Genomic DNA, 15,101 nt, shown 5'->3' with positions numbered 1-15,101 from the left:
GGACAAAGCATATAGGTGTAAAACTGTTCTTCATTCGTGAACTACTGAACAGGGAAATTTTTGATCTAAAATATGTTCCAAGCAAAGATAATCTGACTGATCCCATGACAAAACTGCTGACTAAACATAACTTGGTAAGATTTTCTGGAGCAATTTTCTTGGGAAATTTCTTTTTGTGTGTATTTAACTTTAAATTAAGAGTTTTGCTTAGATGTTTCAATTTTTGTCTCTTTTGGACTGTAACATTGAATGAAAATAATGTGTTGTAAGTCATATTATGATGAGTATTAGATAATGTAAAATTATACAGAATGAATGTTGTGTGATTGACCAGGGCCCTGTGGAAATGTATTGAATGTATGATCATACATATGTCTTTGTATTGTTTTGTAACATGATGGACTTTTGTATTATGGTAAAACTGGAGGGCATTTGTTGAAAATATGACCTATTGTAACCCTTTTTCTGCATTAGCTCTCCTCTTTGAAATATTTCTAACTTTTACATAACGTTTAGTTCTTATTTTGAATAAATATAGCAATTATTTCTACTTCGTTTTTCACTGCCACTGTTTGTATTAACCCTTTGACGCGCGGTGGTCGCGCCCTGAAACCAATTTTCGAATATTTTTCTTCTCTTCCTTCCAAAATTTTTGAGTGAAAATCAATTGACTACTGATCTTTTACCTCTAAATAACACAAAATGTCTGCAGAAATCATACATGTTTTAGATCTTAGTGCTTCAAATCGGATGCCTTTTAAAATTCATTTTTAACGAGACAAAATAACTACCTTTTATTACACACATCAGGATTTCTATCATAAACAATAAAAAATAACAATAATTAAACTGCATATATTAAAACAACCTCCAAATATATGTGGCATTTGCTTTGTGGTTTCAGGGTGCAACCACTGCACCACTAGAGCATTGTGTCACAGTGCTCTAGAGGCTCGGTGGTCGCACCTTGAAACCACTGCTCTTCACAAAGGCGTTTACTTGCTTCTCAGATAGAAATGTTTATTTTTACTGGATATAGATAAGGAGTTTTGAAATCACAGAGTTATTTTATTACTATACAATACATGCACCTGCCCAGTAAAAAGGTCTTTCTTTTCCAGAGACTTTTCTCTGACCTCAACACACTTGCTCCCCAAGCTAGTATTGTGATTTTATAAATTATTTCCTGTGGTTTAATTTTAATGTAAATATACTTTGTAATTAAAAATAGAAATCACATAAAGTTTTATTTAAATTAAAAATATTTTCTGAATATTTTGGGATGAAATATGAATAAAATAAGTATGAATGGGAAACGAATGATCTGTATCAAAGGCAAAAAGACCAAGCCCCTCCTCATTAACATAAAAAACCACAAATTTCATGTGCCAGATGAAAAGAAACTAAATAACGCTTGACATATACCAGTGACATTTAGATCCAATCAGTGTACATTTTGTACCTCATAGAAGCAACCTCATAGAAGAAGATACATGTGGCGAAACGTGCAATGTGGGCATGCATGTACCAAAAAGACAAAACATGCTTTGAACAGTGTCACAAAAAATATTTGTTGTTTGAAATTTTAAAAAAAAAAAAAAAACTGAGTCTTTTTTTTTTTATCCTTATTTTATTGAGTTTTTTAATCCATTTATCCAAATGTGCTTATAATGTAGGTACTTATCTTTTCACTGCTATAGAAAAATTACATAAATGTTTATTTTTTAATTTTTCTGACGATTTACTTTATAAAATAATGTAAAAAATATATATATATATCATATATTATGCAATTCCTATATGCATTTTGTTTTAAATTCGTAAATTTAGTCATTTATTGGAAACGCGCTCGGAGAAAGGTAAGTTTTTTTTTCCTACTTACCTCGGTAAGTTTCAAAGTCCTAGACGCGCTGTGGTTTCACAGTGCGACCGCCACCCACAGAACAATGGGCAGAAGTAGATTTTTTTTAAATTCATATATTATTTGTCTCTAGGATCATAATATTCAATTTCTAGAGCTTTTAGTTAAAAAAATTATAAAAATAATATTGTGCGCGTCAAAGGGTTAAGAACGGACTGTTCCAGCTTAATTAAGATGCAAAAACGAAACTTGATGTTATGTCATATGGAAAGCTGAGTCGTGCCGATAGCTGATTGGCTGCCATGAGATGACGTCATGTCTACTTCAGGTATAAGTATCTCGCGTCACTCTGGCTTAACCCTTTTCTCGTTCCTGTATCATTGCTCCTTGGTGTGCCGTTCCAGTGCTCATTGGAAGATGTTATCGCGATGCGTGCCGTCCAGCGATAAGTACCGTGGTTCCAGTCCATGATGATTTTTCCTGAATTCTGCAAAACGGCTACGATGTGAGCAACTGCCGTGGGCAGCATCCTGTTTCCAAAGTTAAGGGACGTCAAATTCCAAGCTGTGATTTCTCATGAGATGATGCAGCTGCATGCTAAAGTCTGCAAGCTGTACATTCTTACAGCATTCCATGCTCTTCATATGGTGCCTACCGCTTGAATAAGGCAATCCTCACTTTCCACTAGCCCTTCCCTGTACAGTAGCCCCTGGCGGTGTACAGTGGCATTTCTGGGCATGGGTTTTTATGCAATTCTTAATTCTTATGATGTGCTCTGCCTCTCCCAGAAGTGTGTCGCAACATTTATGGGACATACTGTATATGTATATATAAAATGTAATATATATACTTACGTACATAAAGTGATTCTTTATAAAATCAATATTAAAAAAGTTAGAGTTACATACAGGATTCATCCAAAGTGTGAGGGATTAGAATGTATTAATTGAAAAAAAAATTCTTTAAAAAAGTAAAGAAAGCTATATATCATGCTATAAAATCTGTTTATATAGCTGAAAAGGCTGAAAGATTTGCAAATGATCCCTAGATGAAATAAGTAGTTGTTTATGTATGTGAACCATAAACAAGATATCAGGCTTTTTTATGCTTGAAGACTGAGAGTAATTAAGTGCTGTGAGTTGTCATTTACTCAATAGAAGATTGTGTTTATGATTGACAAAACAAGGTATGGGGGGGAATCATCTCTCCCATTATGAGGGCTGTCTGAAAAGTATCCGATCTCAATGTGTAGATGGCAACTCAAATCAACTGAAGGTGGGGGGACTTGTTTGGGCATCACTTGGTAACTATCAGTCAAAATTTCAGTTATTTTGAACACGAATGTTTTGTTTGAAATCACTTTTGTGAGTTGATGTGACCGTCATCATGCTGTCATTAGATACTTGTTTTTGAAATACACTGTGCCCGACTCCTCTTTAACCTGGTATGGGGAATCTGCACCATCATTTATTACTGTGAAATTTTGGCAGCTGAATTTAAACATGGTCATACCAGCTTGGGTGACAATGAACATTCAGGATGGCCAAAAGCTGCAACCACTGATGAAAACACAGCTAAAATCCACCAAATTCTGCTGGACGACCATTGAATCAAGGTTAGCGAGATAACAGAAGCTATGAGCATATCTAAAGAACGTATTTGCCACATATTGAACCAATATTTAGATATGCGCAAGCTGGCTACCTGTTGGGTGCAGAGTTTGCTCACTTTGGACCAAAAACGTGTCCGAACAAATATTTTCACCATTCTGTTGAGGCAACAAAGAGTTTTTCAACTATTAATCACTGTAGATGAAATCTGAATTCATCATTATAGCCCAGAAACAAAAACGGCTACGATGTGAGCAACTGCCGTAGTCAAAACAGTGGACTGCAAAGGAAAAATCAACTCCAAATATGGCAAAAACTGTTCCTTCTGCTGGAAAAGAGATGACAACCGTTTTCTGGGACAGCCATGGGATTGTCTTAATATATTTCTTAATATACAAGATATTAATATATAATATAATAATAATTGTCTTATAGATTATCTTGAAAAGGGAAAAACCATTTTCAGAGCATACTATACAACGTTACTTAACAAAGGCAGAAATTGCGGAAAATGGCCACACTTGCAAAAGAAAGAAAAGTTTCACCAAGACAATGCTCCATTTTCCACAGCGGTTGCAATGACGAAAATCCATGAATTACCGTTTGCACTGCTTTGCCACTCGCCCTATTCGCCAGACCTGGCATTAAGTGACTTCCCCCCCCCTCCTTCCTTAAGCTAAAGAAGCACGTGGAGGACAAAGATTTTCATGAAATGAGACTTTGCAGAGTTATTTGGGCAGTTAAAAGGATGGGAGCATCGCTGGAAGAAATGTATAGACTTACAAGGAGATCATGTTGAAAAATAAAGATAATTGGAGAAATAAATATCTTTTTTCTTTGGGAGGTCAGAAACTTTTCAGACAACCTACGTAACTTTAAAAGTTGGCAGATAAGCATTCTGGCAGAAGTATAAAAGAACAGATCATTCTTTTTGTAGTTACTCACAGATTGCTGTTTATTTAATTAAATAATCTTTATAGACAACTTAGAAATAAAGCATATAAAAAACTTACTCAAGCTTTGGAACTATCTGATAAATAAATTCATAAAAACTTATAATTGTTGGTATAGCAGCTAAAATTCTGTAATGGCATTAAAAAGAACAACAGAATAGTCATCCTCTTTGTAAAGTCGCATGAATTCTGCTAATTGCAAATCTATTGGAGGTTGTAAATTATTTTTAACCACATCGTTATACTAAACTCCAAAGTTTTTCAATATTTTGAGAATGTGTACCAGTATAACTAGTCCCGTAACATTAAAAACACATTCCCAATTTAAATCACTCCCATCCCCCCAAAAACAATCGCAAGAAAAACAGAGAAATAATGGTTAGCTTTATATCCTTCTTACAAAAACTAAACTGGCGTATTATTGGATTTGCAAAAAAAGCAAAGGGAAGATATTATGACTGTGATGTCATACTTATCTATTGTTGGTATGAATCACACTATTTGGTGACAATTTTCATTTGTCAAAAAGGTTCAACAGAAAAGTATATAAATAGCCATTTCTGTTATATCCTTGGTAGATGTTTTTTTAGGAAAGGAGAATATCTGCCCTGAAGAACCTACTATTTGCATGAAGGATACTAAGATTTTTAGCTGATCATTTAGCAGGATAGTTATATCATTACATTTGACATTAAAATTTCCTAATCAAATGTTTTTGACAATTTTTTAAAAAATATTACTGTTTTAGAAAAATAACTTTAATTTTCCTTTCTTTTTACATTTTACAGTATATGTTTGTGATGTTAATGTTTATAAAATTTAAATAAATAAATAACATTTATTTTCTCATTGCAGAGTTTTCCCTAAGGTTAAAAGCAGAAGTGCTCATATGAAAAGTCATAGGCAACCAGATAGTGAGAAAAAGAGCAAGTATGAATCTTAAGTAGAGTTTTTATCATAAAACCATAGACAAATTTTACTGATGCCAGAAGAAAATGAAATTGCTGCAAGATGTGGCACATCTATTAATGAATATTTGCTCATTTTGTAACTTTGCTGAGATTTTAAAGTTCTGCAGGTTTGGGGCTGTGCTCAGATCAAAAACAAACTTGCCTTCTTTTGCCTCAATACCTTTGTTCAATCTATGATGTGTATTTTGTTACAGAAGAAATTTTTAAGTACTTATGCAGATTTTTAATGATTACAAATTCATTATTACTCATGTTTAACTGAAAAGCATTCTTAGTGTATGACATTATGTTATTTTGCTGAAATAGTAACAATGTAACTGCACAACTCAGTTCCCCCCCCCCTGACATTACAGAGAACATAAGCTTATATACTTGAACCGTCCGGACCATTTTGGTGCCAAATTTATTTTTCCCCATTTTTAAGTTACTAACATTTTAAAATGAATTAAATGATTGACAGAATTAAATTACCTGTTATATAACTTTGGGAAGTTTTACGCGCAGTTATTTTCCAGTGGCATTTTTTAGTTTCAAAGCTCAATGGCTTGATTTGAGATTGCTGGGATCTAAGTTCAAATGTGTTATATGCTATTGATAAATAATGTTAAATTGTACTAAGCAGATTGGAGCTTAATAAATTTATAAAAGTTATGGAATAAGAAAGGTTGACACTTTTATATTATATTTTAATTGCAGTTTATTCCGTTTTGAATGTTATCTAATATAGCAAGTGCTTTTTCTGGGCATAAAAAATAAACTTTTTAATTAACATCCTGGCTTTTAGTTTTCTAAGATTACTAAAAATTTGCCACTGGCCTCTTTTTTTTTTTTTTTTTTTTTTTTTCTGTTCACTAATGGAACAAATTATTTTCAGTTGCAAGTGTATAAATTTTAAAGCATGTTAGAATTTAATTTTGTTATGAATGGCTTTCATTATAGGAATTAAAATAATGTGTCAGGTTCTTAACAAATCTGAATTTTTTTCATGCAATGTGTTTTATTGTTGCTATTACGTTTCTTGGACTTTGTGGTGGCTATGACAATCCATAGTTCTGAATGTGTTAAAATTCCTAGGAGATTGAAATATATATGTATATTAAAAAAGTATGCTGTTTTATGTTTTAAATGTGTGTTTGCCAAATATTAAAAAAATTATGTACTGTTAAATGCAGATGAGAAGCTTGTTGTATTAAAAGTTGCCCTATTTGTAGCATATCTGATGTATGAATATCATTATATAAATTTCCTTTTCTGCAAAATACTTTTGTTTATTAAATATTTAAATTTAAAATTTAAATTAAATTTTTTGTAATAAAATTTTGTATTTTTGATCTTATAAATATTTCTAGATTTTTATGTTTTTCACTAGCAAGGCTATAAATTGTTGCAACTGCTGTTGATAAAAAATATAGTGTAACAAATGGTTAAAAATTTATGCTGAAATATTTAAATTTTAGCAAATATAATTATATTGTATTTCTTCCAACCAATCTGTGAAGTTTCATTAATTACTTGTCATTCATTTCTATGAACGATCCATTTTTTATGGTAAATGAAAATTATTTCTTAAAAATTGAAGTTTTTGTACTCTTTATCATAGGTACAAAAATTTTTATCTAATATTTTAAGAATTATAGTTAGCATTAATAATTTTAAAGAGATTAGTTTATAAAAAAGTTCATCAAAGAAATTAATGCATTTGAAATAAAGTTCTTTAACATATATGGCTTGCACATGGTTTTTTGAGAAAAGCTTTTGGGAAAAAAATAGCCTCAGAATTATATGTATATACATAAATATATAAATATATATATTGTGCAGAGTATTATTGATACCGGTGAATATTTTATTCGACATTTAAAAAATGAAAAAGAATTTTAACTCTGTGATCAGAAGAAAAAACTTGATATTGTGTGTGATGATTTAATTCCAAAGAACATTCTCAGATATTTATATTGATTTAAAAAAAGGTACTAAACTTAAATATACTGTATATTTGTACAAAATAAATGTTTGTAAAGTGGAACATCAGACTTGCCACTTTTTGGTCCAAATTTGTTTTAAAGTTAGACCATGAAAGTGAAGATAATTTTATTTCAGGAAAAAAAAAAAAAAAAAAATTCCTTTTGTAAAATCATTTCTCTAAATAAATATGCATGTAATTTGACTGGTAACTGACACTTGTTGATACAACATTTGAATTTACTTGTCTGCTTTCTGTAAAATATCTTTGTAAAATAGAATAATGATACACTAGTGAAGGAATTAGTATTGCATTAGAAAGCTCACATTAAAAATGCTGCATTAATTTTTTTTATTACTGGATTAAAGAATCATACCAAGGTCAATTTAAAAAAAAAAAAAACTTTAAACTTGGAATTATATTTTTTTGAAATTCGTGCTCAGTGCAGAATAACTGAATTCATAATAATTATCATTAATAGAGTGTAATATCATCATTAACCATGTAAAATAAATCTAAAGAAAGTAATGGCTTTTAATTTTTAAACTATCTTTAACTTTTCTGCTTTGCACAAAGTGTGTTACATATCATCATCCATATTTCATACTACTTACTTGTGTATATCTATGCATATATGCATATTCACTTAGAGATTCATAAAAGCATAGTTCTGTATTAAATGTAGTCCATGCTTTGTTGTATGTATTTTTTCACTCTATCTAAATTAATTTGATATCAGATAAAATAAAGACTTGGCAAGTCTGATGATAAAAAAATGCAATGTATAGTCAGTATATTTTCCCTTAATTTATTTTTTCTTTATCATTTTATCTATGCATGGATAAAAATTTATCCTTTCCCCCCCCCCCTCTGGAATAAAGCAGTAAGTATGAAGCACTAAAGTTCATGTTAAGTATGCATAATTTTTCATAAATGTTGCTGAATTGCAACTTTTTTATGTTGTACATAGAAATGATTGTATGTATTAAAAAAAACTGTAACATTGTTGTCCATGTTTCTGATGTATTAAACTATGTTGCCGCTTAGAATTCAAACTGTAAAGGTGCATCAAATCTAAGTATACTATTTTTTATTTTTGTTTGTTCTCTGTTGAATATGTGTGCAATATTGTTGCACTGACTAATATTGTGTAAATAATACAGTTGAAATTGTAAAATGTGAGTTGTCAGGAACTGAATACTGTTGTATATAAGATGTTGCTTAAAATTCACAGAAGTATGTCCTGTTAATTTTGTTACCTGTAACCCTTCTAAAATGAGTTTTATTTTCCTGAGCTATATAAGTATGTGCATACTTTTCAAATATGCTTTTTAATGCATTTGGCTTGCTTCTTTTTCTATATTCATTTATCCATACTTATCTGTTTTCGATATGTATTTGAAGCGTAAATGAACAGGCAGAAATTATATATTTTTTGTAATTGAAAAAAGGAGTCTGATTTTCTTCACCCATTCTAACAAGAGAGATAGTATTGGATTTCACGTAAAATATTCTTTTGATGTTTTAATGATTAATTTTCCTTCTGCATCTTGTAAATTAAATCATAAAAAAATCAGCTCCCTATAAAAGAAAAAGTGCTTTAAATATTTACTCATTTTTCAACTTTATGTAATTAAAAAGCCTTATATAGTTCAGAAATTTTAATATTTTTTAATGTAGATTTTTGCTGTCTTAATGAGCCTTTTCAGGATTTGATGTTCTTTTAAGTAAAATTTTATTTTCATTATATTGCGTAGGGAGTAAAATCTTAAATTATATATATAATGGGGATCTGGTTAATGTATATTAATTTGCCAAATCTTTAAATCAAAACCAATTCTACATGGTGCAAAAATTGCAAAATTCCGAGTTGATGTTCTTTTAAGTAAAATTTTATTTTCATTATATTACGTAGAGAGTAAAATCTAAAATTATATATATAATGGGGATCTGGTTAATGTATATTAATTTGCCAAATCTTTAAATCAAAACCAATTCTACATGGTGCAAAAATTTCAAAATTCCATTATGTTCTGGGCATATATAAATTGTAACTATTATTTTTGTTTATAAATAAGGGATCATTAGTTAGTGTCAAGCACATTGTGTAGGATCACTCTTTTTTTTTTTTTTTTTTTTTTTTTTTTAGGAACAGAAAAATTGTGTTATTTAAGCTAGTGGGAAAACCCCTCCACATTCCCCTTCGGACCCCCTTTTTTTAATGAAAGTTCAATGACTGACATGAATTATATAGTGACAAAGAAAATTTTTGCTTTACTGCTGCATGAATCACAGATTCTAGTCATTTAGTCATTCTACAAATACAATCGAAGTTAGCAGGAGTTTTGTTGTTTTCAATAGTTATGTGAAATTATTTTTAGTAGTTTTGAAAAAATTACATCATGAATTATTAAAATGTAATATATTTTGAACACATAAAATTTCAAATTTTCCCTTTCGTTGTTACTGTTATTGACTTTAAAAAGGAAGAGACATTATTGAAAATTTCGAAGTTTTGTGTGTGTTTATATATATGTATAAAAAAAAGAGCCATTCTTCATATTTATAATAAATGCATATGCTCACAGACTTCATCAATGATTTGTTATTCGTTTCCTTTCTAATCTTGAAAAATATAGTGCTTTATAATTTTTCCCTGTCATCATTGATATTTTTATCTTTTCTAGAACAGGGCAGCTATTAATGGGACATCCAGTCATTACTCATATGATGTGGCAGTATATAGCTATACTTTTTTCATTATTGCTGAATGTGATTTTGCTGTATGCTACATGTTGTATGATATGTATTTGATTACTTGCATATCTTTAATATACTTGAAAAATGCTCTGTGCTTTTTCATTTTCTTGAAGGAAAAGTTCTACACGGATATCACTGTTAATTACTGTTGCTGTGACCTTTATGCAGTTTTTTTTTTTTTTTTTTTTTTTCCCCAAGTGTTTTAGATAGTTTTGTCTAAATATTTCTTTTAAATTATGTAATTTTTACTGGTTTCAGATGAAAATACATTGGGGCAAGATGGCGAATCATTTCCAAATCTATGTATTAATTTGAAATTTCAGGACTGTAACCTTTTCCATCTGTGTTAGCTGACACATTTATTTCAGTAATCGAAACATGTAACTATAACCTTAATAAAACAGTAATGTAGTATGTAAGATAGTTATAACATTTAAAGAGGAATCACTGAGTTGAAGAATAAATTATTATTTATGAACTGCCAATCTTCCCCACCACCACCACCGTCCGGGGTAGGTAAACTGTAGGTACAGTCAAAAGTCTTTAATCCAGACTCGTCAGGACTTCGACGATTCCGTATTATCGGTTTTTCCGGCATACAGAAATTATAAAATTAAAAATATGAAACCATAATTTATGAAATAAAGAACAATTATAATCTAAAGGGTGTCAAAATTTACAAAAAAAAAAGCTTAATATTTATTTGTTTACTTTATTAAACATTTCTTTCAATGCGCACACGTGTAAAGCATACATTACGCATAGTTGAAATTAGAAAATTGCAACCAGAAAACTATTTGATGTGTATTCGTGATATTTATAATGAATTTGATTTAAATCATATCGAAGACAGAGTACATCGTAATGAAATATTACATTTAGTAATGAACTATAAGTCGAATAAAATAAAAACATCTGCCCTGAAGATAAGGATAGTGCTGACAGATCAACTTCCACTTCATAGCGCGCTGCGTCGTTCCCCTTCCCTCGCAGAGCAGTGTAAAATTGATAAGCAGATTTCGGAATGGTTAGAGAAACAAAGGAGCCTTTATCCATTTTTTGCAGCAATTCCACTTTTTGTTTGATGGACATAGAAACATGCTTTTGCTTTGTAGATCCTTTGGCAGTATCCAGCATCGGAAATTCTATTTGACATAATCGAAAGTTCAAGCTTACTTTTATAAAATTGCTGTAACAATCTGCAAAAAATAATAAGCCGTATCCAATTCGAAGATTAAAGAACAACGCAATCTGCAACATTAACTGAAATAGGTAATTTTAGCTTAGCTTATACCGTCCATTATACATTAAATGCGTAAACGTACTATGCGCATGCATGAAGGTTGACGCATGCGCAGAAAGTTTGTAGCTTTGAGGTCCGGATTATGGATGTCCAGATTAACGACTTTTGGCTGTATAATGTTGTTTCCTTTCCTCTTTGGTCATTGAAGGTTAACTAGAACAATGGAAGAAAAACTTTAGTATTTAAAAATTAAAATTATTTTCTTTAATGTGAGAGGCATTTAATTTTTTCAACTAATTCTTGAATCATCATTTATTAAAAATATAGGAATTCAGTTTAAATTTTCAATATTTTAATTTCCTTTCAGTATATAAAAATTTGTTATTGATATGATATAGTTTGTATGCTTATTGAGAATATTAAATTTAAAAAAAAAAAAAAAAAAAACTTGAAACATGCTAACTGCTCTTTACATTTTGTTAATGAACCAAACCCTAAAAAACCTGGTGGTTCCTTCCCCCATTCATGCAAATTTTGTATTTGTAGTCCTCATATTTTGCTGACAAAATTATTTTGGATTATCATACTTTTAAACGTGTATGGATTGAGTTGAATTTCTTTTAGAAATTAACTTCAGAGAGCTTCTTCTTTGTTAATGAGGTATGTGCAATAATTTGCATTAGATACATGCATACAATTTATGCAATTCATTAGATATATGCAAACAATTTATGGGATAAAATATTTCTGCCAAATATTACTAACCCTGCAGCTATCTTAAAAATAAATATTTGTTTTTTCCCTTTTGTGTCTCTTTCTCCCGAATTTCATTTTTCCAGATGTGGTTATTTTAGATTTTATTTAAAAGCTTTGCTTCAGTCACTTATTTATAATTTTTATATCTTTGTGCAGAAAATTATTAAATCAGCAAGCAGAGTAAAATTACAGTAAACAAAAAATAGTTTTAGATGATAAAACAAATTTTGGTTTATCAAAAAAAAAATTTTTCCCCCCCTTGGTGTTTGTGTGTGTGTGGTAGAAGAAAATATTCTTTCATTGGGTTATGATTTTATAATTTTTGGCTGCAAATTAAAAAGAAAAATTGCTGCTTCAAAAACTTATGATGTTTCTTAGTATGAAAGAAATTCCTTCTGATCTCATAGCTGCCTGTAAATCGTAACTGCAGGATTTCTTTAACTGGATTCTCTAACTGGAATACATCATTTAGTAAACACGTGAATTGTTGTTTATGTCAACAAAATTTTTATGTGCCACATAATTAAAATAAAATTTTTCTCAAATAAATAAATTATTAGAGATAATCAGTTCTTGAAATACTTCATGAACAAGTAAATTAAAAAATATTGACTGTTTGAACCTCATTAACTGATAATTTGTACTCATATTTTTTCATTCATTTTTTACTCTTCTTATTTTTATTAGAGCTACATTCACTTGACTTAAACAATTAAAATGAGATGAACTGAAAATGATGTATGGGGAAAAGCATAGCTAATTTAATATTTTTTATAGTGTCATCTTAGAGTTATGGCTCTAAACGTAGAATTTGTGATATTTCATTCAAACTATGTTATTTAATAATGCTCTAATTGTGAAAGTGTGTAAAAGTTTTATATAGTTTATTTTTCTATGAACCTTTTTTAATATCTTGTGTTTTAGAGCATGTTTATCTTTATTGCATTTTCTTTTAGCTTTGATTTTCAGTCTTTTTTTTTTTTTTTTTTTTTTTTTTTTTTTTTTTCTCCCCTTTTATTTTTTGAAAGAAAAAAAAAAAGAATTATAATGCTTTTTGAAACGGAGTCTTGTCCCAAGGATTTTCTGGTTGTCTAGTTGCTTGAGTTATAAAGTAGTTATAAAGTAGGTTAGGAGTATTATTAATGCATTTGAAAAGGGGGAAAAATTGAACTATTTGTAGTATTTCAGGACATCAGCATGTCTCTGATGTTTGTACTCCTTACAGTGAGGTCTTGTAGATCTTGATTTCAAGTCAATATGGAAATGCTTACCATGTAGGCATTTGTTAAATGTATATAACTCTGCTGTGTATTCTCTTTGAGCTTTTTTCTCATGAGATCAATTTGTGATAATAGTATTGTGGTTTTAGATAACTTGTTACCATATCAATTTTTTTATATTGCTTAATAATTTTATATTGCTTTATTCTCTAAAAATTTGATTTATTATCAGTTTAACTGTTTATCTTCTGCATCACATTCAGTATAATATCTGAATTTGATTTTCGTTTAGTGTTATAAGATTTATGTTAAAATCTCTGTTTAATGAACATTCTCAAAAATTTTCCACGAGAATCTCTGTTATTTATAAATGCTGTATCTCTTAGAATATTTGATTTATTTATCTAAAGATATAATTGAATCAATGAATAATTTTGTTTTTCTTCTTCACTTTTTCAAAAGTTGTCATCAGTGCATTCTTTATATATTTTACTGCACAGAGATTGCATCAAAAAGTAATTATTTTTACAGTTATTATTTTAAATAATAAAAAATGCATGTGGTGTTAACAGCTAATAAGAATAGCCTTTTAAGTATATATGCATGATTTTATAGTAGTTTGTGGCTGTGTTATATATATATATATATATATAAATGTATGTATTTGAGTGCATTTCAGTTTTCAAGCACAAATGTATACTCTATTCATGTTAAAAAGTATTCTAAGAGTTTATTTTTTGACAAGATCACTATGTTCTTTATTTTAGTGGTATAACCATGAAAGTGAAGTTATGTAAAGAAAAATAGTTGAGGTGCTTCTTATTGTTCTTGTGCATGCTGTATTTGTATATGTGTATATGTATGCATTGACATAGAAGGTTATACATACACTATATACTCCAAACAAAGATGCCTAAATATGTAATGTATTTGCTTATACAAACATTAGATACAGTAATGATTATTTAAGTGTAATTAATAGATTATTGTGACCTTCCTAGAGGATTTTAGTTAATAAATATTTTTATAATGTGTGGAGTTCCTTTTATTGTTTTACATATTTTAAATTGGATGGCTATTTATTATTATCAGTGCAACTCTCAAAAATAGTTGTAAGTTATTATTGTTGTTATTTTTTAAAATTTCTTATCTTCATTAGTAAGTACTATACAGTTTTATCAATTAAGTAGAGATTTAGGAAATAATTACCAGTTTCTAATGGTATTAGATAAAGTTAAAATTACCGTCAGCATAAAATATTATTACTTCGACGTTCTCTTATCTTATATAACTATTTTGTTTAAACATTATTTGACATGTAGACATTACATGGAATTTTGATTTGCTGTTTTTAAAGAAACTTAAAAATATATTAAAAAATATATTTTGCAAAAAATTACTCCAAAGTTGCAGAAAATGCATTGGAGAAACCTTTGTTGAATGATGTATCTTCATATACTTTTACTTCACATACATTTAACTTTAAATAAAGTATTACAAAGATATCTTGGTACAGATTGAATTTTTGTATTAATTAAATTAAATTATGTTTATATTTGACAGAAGATTCTTTTGTAGGTATACTTTTCGTCATCCTTTTTATTTACTTTAATCCATTAATTCATAATTAATTTTAATTTTTTAATGTTCAGATTTATGTAAATGAGTTATTTTATAAAAATTCAAATAAGTAATAAGTAAAAAAGTGTAATTTTTTGTCAAAACATAATATTGTCATTTATAATCAAAATTTAAAATTTTAAG

General features: G+C 29.1%; 1 protein-coding gene across 1 annotated transcript in view; it reads left to right on the top strand.

The window, feature by feature from the left end:
- Positions 1-6,853, top strand: part of LOC118193812 (uncharacterized) — a 145,289-nt gene extending 138,436 nt beyond the window's left edge. The window contains exon 18 of the mRNA XM_085814785.1: positions 5,280-6,853. Within this exon, the coding sequence (XP_085670911.1) occupies positions 5,280-5,367 (88 nt within the window). The 3' untranslated portion in view covers positions 5,368-6,853. The remainder of the gene's footprint in view (positions 1-5,279) is intronic.
- Positions 6,854-15,101: the final 8,248 nt, after the last annotated feature.

The sequence above is a fragment of the Stegodyphus dumicola genome, chromosome 4, assembly GCF_044657685.1.
Source record: "Stegodyphus dumicola isolate Sdum_Otavi_A_Nest chromosome 4, ASM4465768v1".
Classification (NCBI taxonomy): Eukaryota; Metazoa; Arthropoda; class Arachnida; order Araneae; family Eresidae; genus Stegodyphus; species Stegodyphus dumicola.
This window is presented reverse-complemented; position numbering and strand designations above follow the sequence as displayed.